The 15,979-nt window shown below is 52.5% G+C and overlaps 1 protein-coding gene across 2 annotated transcripts in view; it reads left to right on the forward strand.

The window, feature by feature from the left end:
• KLHDC3 (kelch domain containing 3) overlaps positions 1-15,979 on the forward strand; it is a 36,708-nt gene that overhangs the window by 8,203 nt on the left and 12,526 nt on the right. For both annotated transcript variants that reach the window (XM_068153611.1, XM_068153610.1), the window contains exons 2-5: positions 3,966-4,125; positions 7,835-8,011; positions 11,269-11,384; positions 13,698-13,769. In XM_068153611.1, coding sequence (XP_068009712.1) covers positions 3,972-4,125; positions 7,835-8,011; positions 11,269-11,384; positions 13,698-13,769 — 519 coding nt within the window. In that variant the 5' untranslated portion in view covers positions 3,966-3,971. The remainder of the gene's footprint in view (positions 1-3,965; positions 4,126-7,834; positions 8,012-11,268; positions 11,385-13,697; positions 13,770-15,979) is intronic.

Here is a 15,979-nt window from a genome sequence, read left to right on the forward strand (position 1 = left end):
CAGTGGAAAGAATCTCTTCCTAACATGCAGTCTACATCTCCCCTCTTCCAGCCTGAGCAGGATTGTGTTCTGGATCCTTAGCTCCAAAAATCAGCTGCAGTAACTTCTTTGAGAGCTGATCTAAGCCATCTGTTTAGAGTGGAGGCAGATCAATGTAGCTGAGATATGGTGTTACACCATTTTCCTAGCTAGCTCTTTCCTCCTCATCAGAACAAGGCCTTTCTCCCCAGGCTGGGAGGTTTCTGTTCTCCTGTTTTTCAGTGACCCAGACCCTGGTGCTCGAATCAACAACTCCAAATGCTGGTGTTGAGCCTACCCCTGTACTGAGGAGTTGATTGGTTTATGTGAGCCTGGTTCTTTGGGGTTTCCTTGTTGGGTGTCTTTAGAATGTGTTCACAGATCCAACCCCCCTGCAGTCAGCAGGGACACCTCCAACTAGATCAGGCCACACCAAGTCTGATCTTGAATGCCTCCAAAGACAGGGACTCAAAACACAGCTCTGGGCAACCTGTTCCAGTGTTCCACCACTCTCATTGTGAAGAACTTCCTCCTAATATCCAGCCTTAATCTGCCCTGCTCCAGAGTAAACCACTGCCCCATGTCCTATCACTTCAAGCCCTCCTAAAGCAGTCCCTCCCCAGCTTTCTGTAGTAGTATAATCCTTCTCCTACAGCTTTCCTATAGGCCTCCTTCAGGTACTGGAAGGTGTCCCCAGAGCCTTCTCTCTTTTCCAGGTGGAACAGTGGCAGTTCTCTCAGCCTGTCCCCACAGGAGAGGTGCTCCAGCCCTCTGCTCCCCTTTGCGGCCTCGCTGTGCACCCACTTCAGCAGGGTCTCTCTCTGTGTTGCAGGCCCCATGGCTCTGCTCTGCTCTTTCTGATGGTGGCTCTCTTCCCTCTGGCTCTGTTATTTTCACCTTCTCAGCTGGCTCTCTGTTCTCACTCCTGCAGACCAATTGTTCTGGCAGGAAGCTGATGTGTGCCTGACCAGGCCATGGCTAGGCACGCCGTGCTCACTGCCTTCACCAAAGGTGCTTAGCTTGGGCTGCCTGAACAGACGCCTGCAGGGCTCTTGGAGAGCTGCTCTGCTCACTCGTCCAAGCTCAGGTTACTCTACCTACCTGTGGTAGTTTTAGGCTGTGCCTTGCAAGTTTCCCACAGATCTAGGGTCAGAGTGTCACAGGTTGAGGTCAGAGTGGCTGAGAGCAGCCAGGCAGAGAGGGACCTGGGGGTAATGGTCGATGGTAGGTTGAACATGAGCCTGCAGTGTGCCCAGGCAGCCAGGAGGGCCAATGGCATCCTGGCCTGCATCAGGAACAGTGTGGCCAGCAGGAGCAGGGAGGTCATTCTGCCCCTGGACACTGCACTGGTTAGGCCACACCTTGAGTCCTGTGTCCAGCTCTGGGCTGCTCAGTTTAGGAAGGAGGTTGAGTTGCTGGAAGGTGTCCAGAGAAGGGCAATGAAGCTGGTGAGGGGTTTGGAGCACAGCCCTGTGAGGAGAGGCTGAGGGAGCTGGGGCTGCTTAGCCTGGAGAAGAGGAGGCTCAGGGGTGACCTTCTTGCTCTCTACAACTACCTGAAGGGAGGTTGTAGACAGGCAGAGGTTGGTCTCTTCTCCCAGGCAGCCAGCACCAGAACAAGAGGACACAGTCTCAAGCTGTGCCAGGGGAGGTTTAGGTTGGATGTTAGGAAGAAGTTCTACACAGAGAGAGTGATTGCCCATTGGAATGGGCTTCCTGGGGAGGTGGTGGAGTCACCATCACTGGAGGTGTTCAGGAGGAGACTTGACAGGGTGCTTGGTGCCATGGGTTAGTTGGTTAGGTGGTGCTGGATGATAGGTTGGACACAATGATCTTGAAGGTCTCTTCCAGCCTGGTCTGTTCTGTTCTATAGCAGGAGGTGATAGAATGTAAAGAAAGGTTGGAGGTTGAAAGGGAAATGTTGATGAGTTCTGGATAATCCCACTGGACAGCCTGCTAACAAAGCTGGTTTGTATGAACTAACCTCCTCTCTTTTGGGCTGCCTCACCCTGGCAGATTCTAACTTCTGGCTTTGCTGACCTTGAATGTGTTCTTGTTGTGGTTAGGTAACTAACAGCAGCTCTCTGCCCTTCCTCTTGCCCTGGGTACAGGGGGTGGGGAAGGGAGTGGGGAAGCTATTAGCAGCCCCCTGGTTGGGCCCAGGGGGGTTCTTGTGTTGTTTATAGGTTGTGTATGTCTGTAAACATTGTGCATTTTGTACATGCTCACAGAACTGTCAGGGCTGGAAGGGACCTCAAGGATCATCCAGTTCCAACCCCCTGCTGTGGGCAGGGACACTTCACACTAGATCAGGTTGCTCAGAGCCACATCCAGCCTGCCCTTAAAACCACCTCCAAGGATGAGGCTTCCACCACCTCCCTGGGCAACCTGTGCCAGGCTCTCACCACCCTCATGGGGAAGAACTTCTTCCTAACATCCAATCTGAATCTACCCACTTCTATGTTGTTTTTTTCCCCATTCCCCCCAGTCCTATCACTCCCTGACACCCTCAAAAGTCCCTCCCCAGCTTTCTTGTAGGTACCTTCAGATACTAGAAGGCCACAGGAAGGTCTCCTTGGAGCCTTGTCCAGACTGAACAGCCCCAACTCCCTCACTCTGTCCTCACAGGAGAGCAGCTCCAGCCCTCTGCTCATCCTCATGGCCCTGCTCTGGACACCTTCCAGCACCTCCAGATCCTTCCTGTAATGGGGGCTCCGGAGCTGGAGGCAGTTCACTGCATTGCATTTCTAGTGGGTAGCTTTGCTTGTGCCTGCAGCTTCTCCTGCCTCCTGACCGAGCCGGGCTGGGGATGTGGGGGGATCATTTCCAGCCCACCACACTACCTCGTGTCTCCTCTCTGAGGGAAGAGTGAAACTGCCCCCGCGGCTGGGACGGCAGCTGAGTGAGGGCTGCCGAGGGAGCCCTGCCGGGGGCACGCTGCTGTTGTAGGCTGTGGCTGCCTTCCGGAGCGGGGAACAGCGGTGGCGCTGCAAGCGTGCGGCTCTCAGGGTCAGAGTGGCTGAGAGCAGCCAGGCATCAGCAGTAAATGTGCAGATGACACCAAGCTGGGGGCAGGAGTTGATCTGCTGGAGGGTAGAGAGGCTCTGCAGAGGGACCTGGACAGGCTGGACAGATGGGCAGAGTCCAAGGGCATGAGATTGAACACATCCAAGTGCCAGGTGCTGCACATTGGCCACAGCAACCCCATGCAGTGCTACAGGCTGGGGTCAGAGTGGCTGAGAGCAGCCAGGCAGAGAGGGACCTGGGGGTGCTGGTTGATGGTAGGCTGAACATGAGCCAGCAGTGTGCCCAGGCAGCCAAGAGAGCCAATGGCATCCTGGCCTGCATGAGGAGCAGTGTGGCCAGCAGGAGCAGGGAGGTCATTCTGCCCCTGTATACTGCACTGGTTAGGCCACACCTCGAGTCCTGTGTCCAGTTCTGGGCCCCTCAGTTTAGGAAGGAGGTTGACTTGCTGGCAGGTGTCCAGAGAAGGGCAACAAAGTTGGTGAGGGGCTTGGAACACAGCCCTGTGAGGAGAGGCTGAGGGAGCTGGGGCTGCTTAGCCTGGAGAAGAGGAGACTCAGGGGTGACCTTATCGCTCTCTACAACTACCTGAAGGGAGGTTGTAGACAGGCAGAGGTTGGTCTCTTCTCCCAGGCAGCCAGCACCAGAACAAGAGGACACAGTCTCAGGCTGTGGCAGGGGAGGTTTAGGTTGGAGGTTAGGAGGAAGTTCTTCACAGAGAGAGTGATTGCCCACTGGGATGGGGAAGTGGTGGAGTCCCCATCCCTGGAGGTGTTCAGGAGGAGACTTGACAGGGTGCTTGGTGCCATGGGTTAGTTGATTAGGTGGTGTTGGGTGGTGGGTTGGATGATCTTGGAGGTCTCTTCCAGCCTGGTGTGTTCCCTTCTGCGGCGCTGGGGGTGCTAAGGCTGTCTGGCGTTGCAGGGAGGAATGCTGCGGTGGGCAGTGCACCTGGAAGGAGGGCCCCGGAGGGTGAACCACGCGGCCGTGGCCGTCGGGCACAAGGTCTATTCCTTCGGCGGGTATTGCTCTGGGGAAGACTATGAGACCCTGCGCCAGATCGACGTCCACGTGTTTAACGCAGGTAAGTGGCGCCCTGGGGGCACTGAGCTGTGGCTGGCCGGCCTTGGCTGTGCCTGTTCCTAAGGTGTTAGGCTGCTGGCCTTGGGCGTTTGTTTTCTGTGAGGAAGGGACCTCTGGAACCTCCTTTTGATTGCCCAAAGGACTTCTCACAGCATCAGGATCACAGGATGCTCTGAGCAGCCTGCTCTAGTGTGAGGTCTCCCTGCCCATAGCAGGGGGGTTGGAACTGGGTGGTCCTTGAGGTCCCTTCCAACCCTGACAATTCTGTGATTGGATGTTAGGGGTTGGAAGGGACCTCTGGAGTCTTGGAGTCCCAACTCCTCTGTAAACAGAATGTTCCAGAGGGTTCTGACAGAGGGGTGGACTCCTCCAAGTTCATCTTACAGTAAAGATAAATCTCTCTCTCAGGATCACAGGATGTTAGGGGTTGGAAGGGACCTCCAAAGGTCATGGAGCCCAGCCCCCCTGCCAGGAACACATCCAGATGGGTCTGGGAAGTCTCCAGAGAAGGAGACTCCACAACCTCTCTGGGCAGCCTCAGTGCTCTGTGAGCCTCACAGTGCAGAAGTTCCTCCTCACGTTGAGGTGGAACCTCCTGTGCTGCAGTTTCTATCCATTGCCCCTTGTCCTATCCCAGGGTGCAGCTGAGCAGAGCCTGTCCCCTGCCTCTTGAGCCCCAGCCCTCAGGTATTTATAAACATTGATTAGATCCCCTCTCTGTCTTCTCCCCTCCAGACTAAGCAGCCCCAGGGCTCTCAGCCTCTCCTCACAGGACAGTGCTCCAGTCCCTTCATCATCCTTGCAGCCCTCTGTTGGACTCTCTGAAGTAGATCCCTGTCCCTCTTAAACTGGGGAGCCCAAACCTGGACACAATATTCTGGGCCTTCTTGTGGCCACCTTCCCCTGAGCAGCCCCTGTATCTGCAGCTTCAGGGGCAGGGCACAGAGGATCTGTAGTCCTGCAGTCTGCTGGGAAAAGGACTCCCTAGAAGTGACCACACAGCCAGTGGCTTGTAATGCCCTTGTTCTCTGGGAACATTGGCTCAACTAGGTTCAGAGAGGTGATGCTTATCTGACTCAGGGTACTGCCTGCAGCTCACAGCATAGCCATTCTCAGCTGCCCCTAGCAAGGAATCCTAGGATCACAGACTTGTTTTGTTTGGAAAAGACCTCTAAGATCATTGAGTCCAACTGTCAACCTAAGGCCATCATGGCCACTCAACCATGGCCCCAAGTGCCATGGCCACAGGTTTCTTGAACACCTCCAGGGGCAGTGACTCCACCACCTCCCTAGGCAGCCTCTTCCAATGCCTCAACACTCTTGCAGGAAACAAGTTTCTCATAACACCCAACCCAAACCTCCCCTGGCACACTTTCAGGCCATTTTCTCTCATTCTATCACCTGATACTAGGGAGAAGAGACTGACCCCCATCTGCCTCCAATCTCCTTTCAGGGAGTTGTAGTGCACTTAACTAAGTGTCCAAGTGTAGACTGCTGAGGTGTTTCCCTTGGGGGACAAGCTGGTAACTGCTGCCAGCATGGTGGAGATCAGTAAGGAGTGTGTGGCTAGGATGGAGGCCTTCTCATTTTGGCAGCAGCTATTGGGGAGATTGACAATATGGCTTAGAACAGCATCTGGAGCTAGAGCCATTTGTGTAGGGTAGGCAGGAACTGTCTGGAGGCTGAGCTGGAGCCATGGCTGTGCTGGGAGATGCTGTACTTCTTGATTCAGTGCTCTCTGAAGAGAGCTGGTCCATGAAGTGGACCACAGAGCTGGGTCCATGAAGCATTTCCCTGTCGCGAGGCAGGTGGTGGAAGAACTGCACAGGTGCTGGGATGGGTCCAGCTGAACAGGGACAGGAGCAGAGGAGAAATGACCAGTTTGGCAGGCTGGGCAGCAACAAACCATGGCATGTAGGTAGAACTGAATTCACTCCTCTGAATCTGCCTGTGGAGGAGGCTGAATTGTGCAGCTGTAGCTAAAGGCTGCCAAGGTGACCTGCTGGCAGCGCAGAGGGGAGCGTGGCTCAGGATCTTGTGAGCAGGGACATTCATCTCCACCCAGAGGGACTGGGCTCTCCTATGCAAGGGAGGTGAACACTGTAGCTTGTAAAACGTGCAGCAGAGCACTGTTTCCTCAGTGGAGGCATAATTACTGTGCCCCAAGGAATGCTCTTGTGTTGTCTTTCCTTCTCACCACTCCCAAATACTGAAGTGTGGTGGTGCTGCAGCCACCACGTGGGAGGTGACACTGGCTTCCCAAGCCTCTTAGCATTGCCAGGTTCCAGTGCTAAAGCCCCAAGACTGGATTTTGACTCATCCCTTTCAGTCTGCCATAGAGGAAGACTGGCTCATACAGGGAAAAAAAACCCATCTAGTGTGACTTTGGCATTGGTGGTTCTTCCTCAGCAGCCTCCTGCCCCTGGGGTTGACTTTAGCATTGGTTGTTCTCCCTCAGCAGCCTTCCTGCCCCTGTGGCAGATGCCCATCTTTGAAGATGCCTGACTCTCTTTCCATTTCAGGATTGCTGCAGACTGGTTTCTTCTGTGGTTTTGTGTTCTCTTTGTGTTGAAAACAAGACTGGGGTCTGTGTGTGTGGCAGAGGGAAGATGTTTGGGTGCTCTTGTGCAATGGCCGTGTAATAGTCTCTGTGACTCTTGCACTGTCATTAAAGCCTGTAATAGCTGTTGACTGCTCTGGCTACTGCTGAAGGTGACTTACAGGCTGCCAGGAAGGAAAACAATTAATCACAAGATGCTCCTGTTAGTAACACAGGGTTAGGAGGGAGAACTCAGGTAGGGATGGGAGTAAAGGAGCAGCCAGCTCCTCTGAAGCTTAAAAAGACAAAGCAAAGGCAAATGAGAAAGCAGTTAAACCCTGTTTCTACAAAGCTGCTGCACTGCTTTACTTAAACTGCACTGCTGCAAGTTCAAATGATGCCTTCAGATGTGTTCCCTTGTGTGTTGCTGCCCCTTGGGAATCAGCTCTGAAGGGAAGCAGTGGATTCCCCTACGCTGGTCAGTCTTAAGGCTCAGCTTGACAGGGTGCTGGGCCAGCTCATTTCAGCTATCACCTAGAAAGGTTAGACCAGATGATCCTTAGGGTCCCTTCTCACCTGGCATTCTGTGATTCTTCCAGCTGTGAGTCTCTCAATAATGTCACTGGCCCGAAGCAGTGTCTGCTTTCATTATCACCACTCCACTCCTTGATCCCTCTCTTTGTTTTGTGTGCGTTGTACCTTCACACACCATCTAGGATGAGTGGGTGTGGAAGTGCCTTCATGACATTTTCACCCCTGCCCAGGGAGGTGGTGGAGTCACCATCCCTGGAGGTGTGCAAGAAGTGTGTGGGCATGGCACCTGGGGACGTGGTGTAGTGGCCACCACAGTCTTAGGCTGTAGCTTGGACTCGGAGGTCTTAAAGGTCTCTTCCAACTGAATCAATTCTATGATCTTCACTGATAAAAGAGTTCTGTCCAGAGTCCTCTGGCCCTCTAGTGCCTCCTCTAAGGCCTTGGAAGGCTCTGCTTCTGCATGCCCTAGGTATCCCTGGCTCAGAGTCAGCTGCAGCTTTGTCTTGCTGGTTCGGCTGCTCCCGCTGCGTGTGATCGGCGGGGCAGGGGGAGCGCCGCGCAGGAGGGCTGGTGACCCGCGGGCAGGCCGGGTGGGCTGGGCTGGGCGCTTGATGTGGGCTCCAACTTGTGCTTGCAGTGTCTCTGCGCTGGGTCAAGCTGCCTCCAGTGTGGACCAACAGTCGAGACCAGGTGAGAGAGGTGCCCTACATGAGGTACGGGCACTCAGCAGTGCTCATAGACGACACCGTCTACATCTGGGGCGGCCGCAACGACACCGAGGGAGCCTGCAACGTGCTCTATGCCTTTGATGTCAGTAAGTTCCAGCTTCTGCCTCTTCCTCCTTGTGATAGTTTCAGGCTGTGCCTTCAAAGATTTTTTTTTCCCCAGATCTTGAACAGGAAGTAGCAAAATGTAAATGAATCACTGTTGGGTGTAGGAAGGGAAATAAAGGTAGTTCTGGAGAATCCCATCGGAGGGACACCTACCACAGGATTCAGAGCTCCCAAAACAGCCTCTCTCTCTCTCTCTTCTTGCTGCTTTGCTCTGGGAGAGATACAAACTTGCTTCTGCTTCACCTTGGCTGCGTTGTTTTGGTGAAGTCTAACCTCCCCCTGCTCCTTTCTCTTCTTCTTGTACAGGGGGGTAAGAGGGAGGCAGAGAGGGAGAAGCTAACAGCTTCCCCTGCTCCTTGGCCAGGGGGCATCCTTGTGCTGTTCATTAATTGCAAGTACCTGTAAATATTGTAGCTGCTGTAGATGTTGTACATCTTCATTGCATCCCAGTGTAGATTGTGGTTTTGCTTGTAAAGACAGCTTTCATTTGCTTCCAACTGGGCTGGACTGGCAAATTTGATGTTGGGGTGGGGGTGGAAATTGCAACCCACCACACTTCTCCCAACTTCTTCTCACTTGTCTGTCCCACCACACCTCTCTCCACTTGGCTTTCCTGTCCTTCAGTCTCCACAAACTTAGGCTGGAGAAAATGGTGCAAATGGGGAGCTGGTGTTGCTGGGTGTTTCAAGAGGTGTAGAAGGGGAGCAGGGTGACCAGTGTGTCTGCAGGTCTGGCTCTCTGCAGAAGAGGTTAGTGAGCTTCTCTAATGGTCAAACTGGCTTTAATTGTCCTGTCACCTCTGTGTGCTCCCTCTAGCAGTAACTGCAGCCAAAGTGTTCTCTCTGTGTGGTATTCTGTGGCTGAAGGTTGCAGCAAGAAGGTGCCTAGAGCCCTTGGGGATTGTGGTTCCTCTTCAGGGTGGTCCTTCTCTTCAGAAAGAATGAAGGAGACCAAGGAGTAAAACACAGGAGTAATCAGGGATAGGATAATAATAATAAGCCAGGTTGGAAGAGACCTTCAAGATCATCATGTCCAACCTATCAACCAATCCAACCCACCTAAACAACTAACCCATGGCACCAAGCACCCCATCAAGTCTCCTCCTGAACACCTCCAGTGATGGTGACTCCACCACCTCCCTGGGCAGCCCATCCCAATGGGCAATCACTCTCTCTGTGAAGAACTTCCTCCTAACATCCAACCTAAACCTCCCCTGGTGCAGCCTGAGACTGTGTCCTCTTGTTCTGGTGCTGATGCCACAGGAAGGGAATTCATGGGTCAAGCTTGTTCTGGTACTGATGCCACAGGAAGGGAATTCATGGGTCAAGCTTGATAAGCCTGAAAGATGAACTCCTTGAGACCTTCAGTTGGCTTCTCCACAGTGCTAGTAGAGCACCTGGGGAGAACTAGGGTAGCACTAGGCACCATCACTGGAGGTGTTTAGGAGGAGACTGGATGAGGCACTTGATGCCATGGCTTAGCTGAGTTAAGGTGGTGTTGGGTGATAGGTTGGACTTGATGATCTTAAAGGTCTTTTCCAACCTGGTTAATTCTGTTCTGTCAGGAGCTGGGTGGGCAGAGTGTCAGGAGAGTGAGGGAGTACATATGGGGGCTCTGAAGGCAAGTCCATCTAAATACTGACCTTCAAGAAAGGCTGGTGCTCCAAAAACCTCAGCTTGCTGGGCTTGCAAGGAAACTTCTTGCTCTGATGTTTGATCCTGGGTTCCCATCTTCCCCAGGAAACATCTCACAGCTTGGAGCTGCTCCGTGGGCACCGGGGTTTCCCCCTTGCCTTGACACGTGCAGCTGGGAAGCCACCAGTAACCCTCTGCCCACGCAGAGGCCTCACGGTGGGAGCTGCCTGGTCTCCCTGCCAGCTCCAGTGCTTTAGCATTGAGTGAAAATTAATGGGAAGGCCAGACTTCAGCCCTGGGCTGAACCCTCTGCAGCTGTCTGTACACGCTGTCCTCCTCCCCTGCCAATCCTGGAAAGAGAAGCTGGCAGTTGCGGTTCCCACGTCTGCGGTGTGAGTTCCACCGCAGGAATCGCAGCAGCTTGGATTCAGGTCCTAGCTGAGTGCAGTGTGGTGCCCTGGGGTGCTGAGGAGATCACAAGTCAGGCTCTTTTCCACCTCTAAGTTGATGTGTTGTGTTTGGGTGAGCTCTTGCTGCTACTGTGAGGCTGGGCTTGCAGGAAGCCCCCACGAAGGAAAGGAACTCAAGAGCCGCTGCAGCTTTCTCACTAGAGGCTGTCCGGGGATTCTGCTGACCTGGCAAGACTCTTTGTGTGGCTCCAGCTGGAGTCTAGCTGGATAGCTGTGGCTGCAGGCCAAGTTCAGAGGAGTTTATCCTCATGAGGAATCTTGCTTTGGCTCCAATGTTACCACTTTCTGAAATAAGCACTACTCTTGGCAGCTTGCAGCAGTTGGGGAGGGTGGGGGCAATGTCTCCTGCTGCCTCAAGGCTTATCTGTGCCTCTCTGGGCTTTTGGGACAGGTGCTTGTTTGTGCTTGGCAGCAAGTCACTGGGTTGGTTATGTGTGGCCCTGACATGAATAATAGCTCTGGCAGGGTTTAAAGTCCTGCTCTAAATCAAGCCAACCCCTGCAGCGTGCAGGCTAATAAGGGGCTGAACCTGCCTGGTGCAGGCTCACAGGGAACAGTGCAAAGAGAACCAGGAAGAGTGGAGAGTGAAGAGGGCTTCTAGGGAAGAGGGCATGAAAATGTAGGAAGAGGAGCACATAAGAGAGGGAGATCTGCACTGCAGAGGCAGGGATGTGTGCAGCAGCTCTACTCACATGGGTGAGCTGCTGGTTAAGTGATCTCTGCCTGGAGTTGAGAGCTGGTTTTCCCCAGCCATTTAGTAAGCACCTCCACACCATGAGGTTAGCTGAGCCACCTAGCATCGTTGCCTCATTGCAATTGAGGCTGTGAATGCAGAGCTCAGTGAGTCACAAGTAGGCTTTGCAGGAGGTTGGGTACAAATAACATTGCTCAACCAGTGCTTTGCTACTGGCAGTCGAAACGTGAGCTGCTCAGCAGGTCAGGCAGAGCTCTGCCCAGGAACTCTGTCACCAGGTAGCCTTGCCTGGGGAAGCTTGTAGCTTCTTCAGAGGGGCAGGTGCTGTGTGTGACAGAGAGAAGGATCTCTGTCTCAGACCTGGAGAGCAGCAGCAGCAGAGCTGTGCCATCCCAGCACCTACTGTACTTTCTTACTGTCGCCTCCTGGTTTTGTTTCAGACACGCACAAGTGGTTCACGCCAAAAGTGTCTGGAATGGTCCCAGGAGCAAGAGATGGGCACTCAGCTTGTGTCCTGGCAAAGACCATGTTTATCTTTGGAGGCTATGAGCAGCTGGTGAGTAGTTATTTGCTGATCCTACCCCTGGACATTGGTAGAGGCAGAATACAGGGGTGTATTTCTATCCATAGCTGAAAGCAGCTCTGGCTGATCAGTAACTGAAGCATGAGGGGCAAGAGGATGAGCCCAGACTCTTTGCAGTGGTGCCCAGCCACAGGACAAGGGGCAACAAACTGGAAGCCAGGAGGTTCCACCAGAACAAGAAGAGAAAACTGCTTTGCTGTGAGGGTGCTGGAGCAGGCTGCCCAAAGAGGTGGTGGAGTCTCTTTTCTCTGGAGAGATTCCAAACCTGCCTGGACATTGTGATCCTGGGCAAGCTGCTGTGGGTGAGCCTGCTTTGGCAGAGAGGGGGCTTGGACTAGATGATCTCCAGAGGTCCTTTCCAACTCCTACCATTGTGTGATTCTAGGATTGATCACCCAGGTTATGCTTGCTGTGGAGAAGAGGGCTGGGAAAAGAGGCCTAAAACAGAGGGTGGATTTCTTTCCTTCCCCAAAACATTTAGCTAGAGGTAGAAGTATAAATATCTCTATCTGGCTTGGGTTTTTTCCTGGCTCATTCCTCAGTCAAATTCAGATAGGTAAAGACATAACATTTGAAATCAATTCTAGACTGATCTACATTTCATTTATGGAACCATTAAGGTTGGAAAGGATCTCTAAGGTCATCAAGTCCAACCTTCTGCCCAACACCTCCATGAATTTAGCTGAGAAACAAGCCACAATAAATCACTTTCCAGTGTCAGCAGTGGTGCTGTAAGGTTCTATCCTAATCCAGTGTATGTTCCCCACTCCCATCATACTGATCCCCTCTTCAAACACTCACTTGCCCTCTCATGGAGAATGCCTTCAGCTGAAGGTCATCCTGCACTGGCTGTCAGTGTGCTTTGTGCTCCTTTGAGCAAATCCTAATGCTCTGATCCTGAGAGGTGGGTAAATGCCATCTCAGGCTGTCACCAGGCTCCAGAAAAGCTGTGCAAAGTCACAGCTCTTCACCTGGAAGAAACCTGGGGGCTCTGTTACAACAGTCCCTGGATTATCCCCACTCTTATGAGAACAGCAGCGTTCCAAACCCATGATCTTGACTACAGCAGCAGGAGCAGTGGTGAGGTGGCTTGGTTATAAACAAGCCAAGCAAGCCTGAAGCTGTCTTACTGCTATTTTGCTGGATCACAGAATTGTTTCACTTGGAAAAGACCTTTAAGAGCATCAAGTCCAACCATTCCCTAACTGCACCAAGTCTGGGGCTGAACCATGTCCCTCAGCACCACATCTCTGCCCCTTTGAAACACCTCCAGGGATGGGGATTCAATCACCTCCCTGGGCAGCTTGTTGCAGTCTTTCAGCAAAGAATTTTCTTCTGATCTCCAATCTAACTCTCCCCTAGTGACACTTGAGGCCACTTCCTCTTGCTCTGTCATTTGTTACCTGGGAGAAGAGACCAGCCTCCCTGCAATCCCATCTCACTCCAACCTCCTTCTGGGAAGCTGTACAGAGCAATGAGGTCTCCCCTCAGCCTCCTCTTCTCCAAACTCAACAACCCCAGTTCACTCAGCCATACCTCACCAGACCTGTTCTCTAGACCCTTCACCAGCTGCTTTGCCCTTCCCTGGGCCTGCTCCAGCACCTCAATGTCCTTCTTGTAGTGAGAGCCCCAAAACTGAGCCCAGTATTGGAGGTGCAGCCTCACCAGTGCTGTACAGGGGGACAATCAGTTCCTTACTCCTGCTGGTCACCTGTTGCTGATACAAGCCAGGCTGCTGGTGGCTGCCTTCACCCCCTGGACACATGCTAGGTCATATTCAGCCAGTTGTCTTCTTTACCTGGAGGAACAGGTGTTGTGAATGCAGCCTATGCCAGCCAGCCAGCTGTGGATGAGCTTGGGGAGGTGGGCATCAGAGCACTGAGTGTGTCTTCCTTCTGGATGTTTAGCTTCCTAGATGTAATTTTACTGCCTCTCATCCCATGGCCTTAGCAGAGGCAGTTTGACAGTCCCCTTAGTGCCCCTTTCTTCCATTGCTTCATGAAGTGGAGGCAGGGTTCTGAAGGCATCAGCAGGACAGCCCCAGACAGGTGGGAAAGCTGCAGGGAGAGAGCAGACAGCTTTGAGGAGCAATGGCCTTCTCCTCCCTGTTGTTAAGTGAGAAGTGCACTGCCTACCTTGCCATTTTGGAGCAAGCACCACATCTCCTAGGAAGTACCCACTCCAAAGAGATGCTGCAGGTGTGTCAGGACAGCATCCTCCTTGGGGCCAGATGTGAGCAGGCTCCTCAGAGGGTTTGTGACCGGGCCCTGCCCTGCTGTTTTCCAGGCCGACTGCTTCTCAAACGATATCCACAAGCTGGACACCACAAACATGACCTGGACCTTAATCTCTGCCAAGGTCAGTGCCTGCTTTTCACTCTGCTGTGGGGAGGAAGTCTCCTACCTGCTGCTGTCTGGGGTTGGGTAATGCTGTCTTTGTCCCACTGTGTTTGTGTCTTTGCTTAAAGAGCAGACAGAAATAGCTGAACTCCCCAAGGAGTACAATAAAGACTCACTTGTGGAATTGGAGGGAAATGCAGGCTTGTACTCAAAATACACAGGAAAATACAGAGCCCCTGAATCCTTAACACCTAATACATACACAGGATGCATGGAATAACCCCAAAAACCTTCTCCCAAGCAGGCTGTGGGCGTTTTAGGCTAGGCCTTCAAAATGTTTTCACAGATCTTGAAGGGAAAAGTAGTACAATGGAAATGAATCCCTCCTGGGTGTGGAAGGGGGGAAGTAATGATCATGCTAAACTGTCCCCTTGGAAGAGATGAGGGACTAAAACTACTTGTACCAAAATCATCTCTTCTCACTTCTCTCTGGGAGAGATGCAAACTTGCTTCTGCTTGACCTTGGCTGCGTTGTTTTGGCTCAGTCTAACTTTCCTCTGCTCCTTTCTCTTCTCCCTTTTGTACTGGGGGGGATTAGGGAATAGAGAGGGAGAAGCTAGTAGCTTCCCCTAGTCTTTGACCAGGGGGATTCTTGTGCTGTTTATCCATTGTAAATACCTGTAAATACTGTAGCTGCTGTGTGTTTTGTCCGTGTTCATTGCACTCCATTGCAGCTTGCAGCTCTGCTTGTAAGCACAGCTTTCATTTGCTTCCAGCTGAGCTGCTCTGGCAAATTTAATGCTGGGGGGGAGGGGGGTGAAATTTCAGCCCACCACACAGATCCAAACCACAAGCCACAGTGCTTTTTTTTCTCCCCCCCCTCGTTGTCTCCCTTCCATCAGGCCTAAACAGGCCAAGATTACACAGGGACAAATTAGTCAGACAACTGAAGGCCACAAACAGAACTACTCCCCCATGTTACCAGATAAGGACTCCCTCCAGAGAGCCAAGAAGGAGGCAGAAAAGAGAGAGAACAAATTGTACAGCCTGCGTATAAAGAGACAGCAGAACTATGGGATAGAGTAAACACTTTCTGGTCCTCCTGGAGAGGACTCAATTCTGGTTTGTGGGTTTTGTGGTTTGTTTCTTTTCAAGGCATCAGCCTCAAACCATGGCAGTTGGAGAGCAGAGCACTGCTGTGAAGGTGCCAGCTTTGGCTCTGTGGTTTTCTCTCAGCTCTCTGTATAAGGTGAACTTGAGGAAGAGCAGGGGAAAGGGTCTCTGAGTTTCAGGGGTGAAAATCTGGCAGCAGCATAATGCACAAAAGCTGCAAACACACTGACTTACCCCTCACTTTCCAAGTTAATTGGTGGCTTTACTTTAGCTAATGCCTATTAATTAGCTAATGCCTATTAATTAGCTAATGCCTATTAATCTTCCCAGCCTTGGTAACATAATTCCAGGGTAACATTCAGCTGATTTTGACATTCAGAGGGGCACATTCAAAACAGATCTTCCCAAGTGTGTCTGTGGGCCCCAGTTAGCTTCAGAGCACGTTGCTCTTTCTTTCTGCTACTAAGCTTTTTGAGGCTGTGATGTCACTTGGAGGCCTCATGGAAGGGACTAAAAACTACTCCTGAGAAGCAGCTCCCTTTTTTGCCTTGCTGGCTTTCACAGGGTGTCAGTGGTTGGAAGGGACCCAAAGAGATCCTCAAGTCTAACCCTCCCCCCTCTTTGTTTTCAGCTCAAACAAAGGAGCCAAGCCAGAAAAGTTATCAACTAAAGATAGTATTTTATTAGGAATAGGGACATGCTGGAAGGTGTCCAGAGCAGGGCCAGGAGGATGAGCAGAGGGCTGGAGCTGCTCTGCTGTGAGGACAGACTGAAGGAGCTGGGGCTGTTCAGTCTGGAGAAGAGAAGGCTCCCAGGTGACCTCATTGTGGCCTTCCAGTGTCTGAAGGGGGCTACAGGAAGGCTGGGGAGGGACTGCTCAGGATCTCAGGCAGTGATAGGACTAGGGGGAATGGAATGAAGCTGGAGGTGGGGAGATTCAGGCTGGAGGTGAGGAGGAAGTTCTTCCCCATGAGAGTCGTGAAGCCCTGGAATGGGTTGTGCAGGGAGGTGGTTGGGGCCCTGTCCCTGGAGGTGTTTAAGCCCAGGCTGGATGAGGCTGTGGCCAGGCTGATCTAGTGTGGGGTGTCCCTGCCCATGGCAGGGAGGTTGGAAGCA

This window comes from Melanerpes formicivorus, unplaced genomic scaffold (genome assembly GCF_026170545.1).
Source record: "Melanerpes formicivorus ecotype bairdi unplaced genomic scaffold, bMelFor1.0.p_v2 SCAF_26, whole genome shotgun sequence".
NCBI lineage: Eukaryota > Metazoa > Chordata > Aves > Piciformes > Picidae > Melanerpes > Melanerpes formicivorus.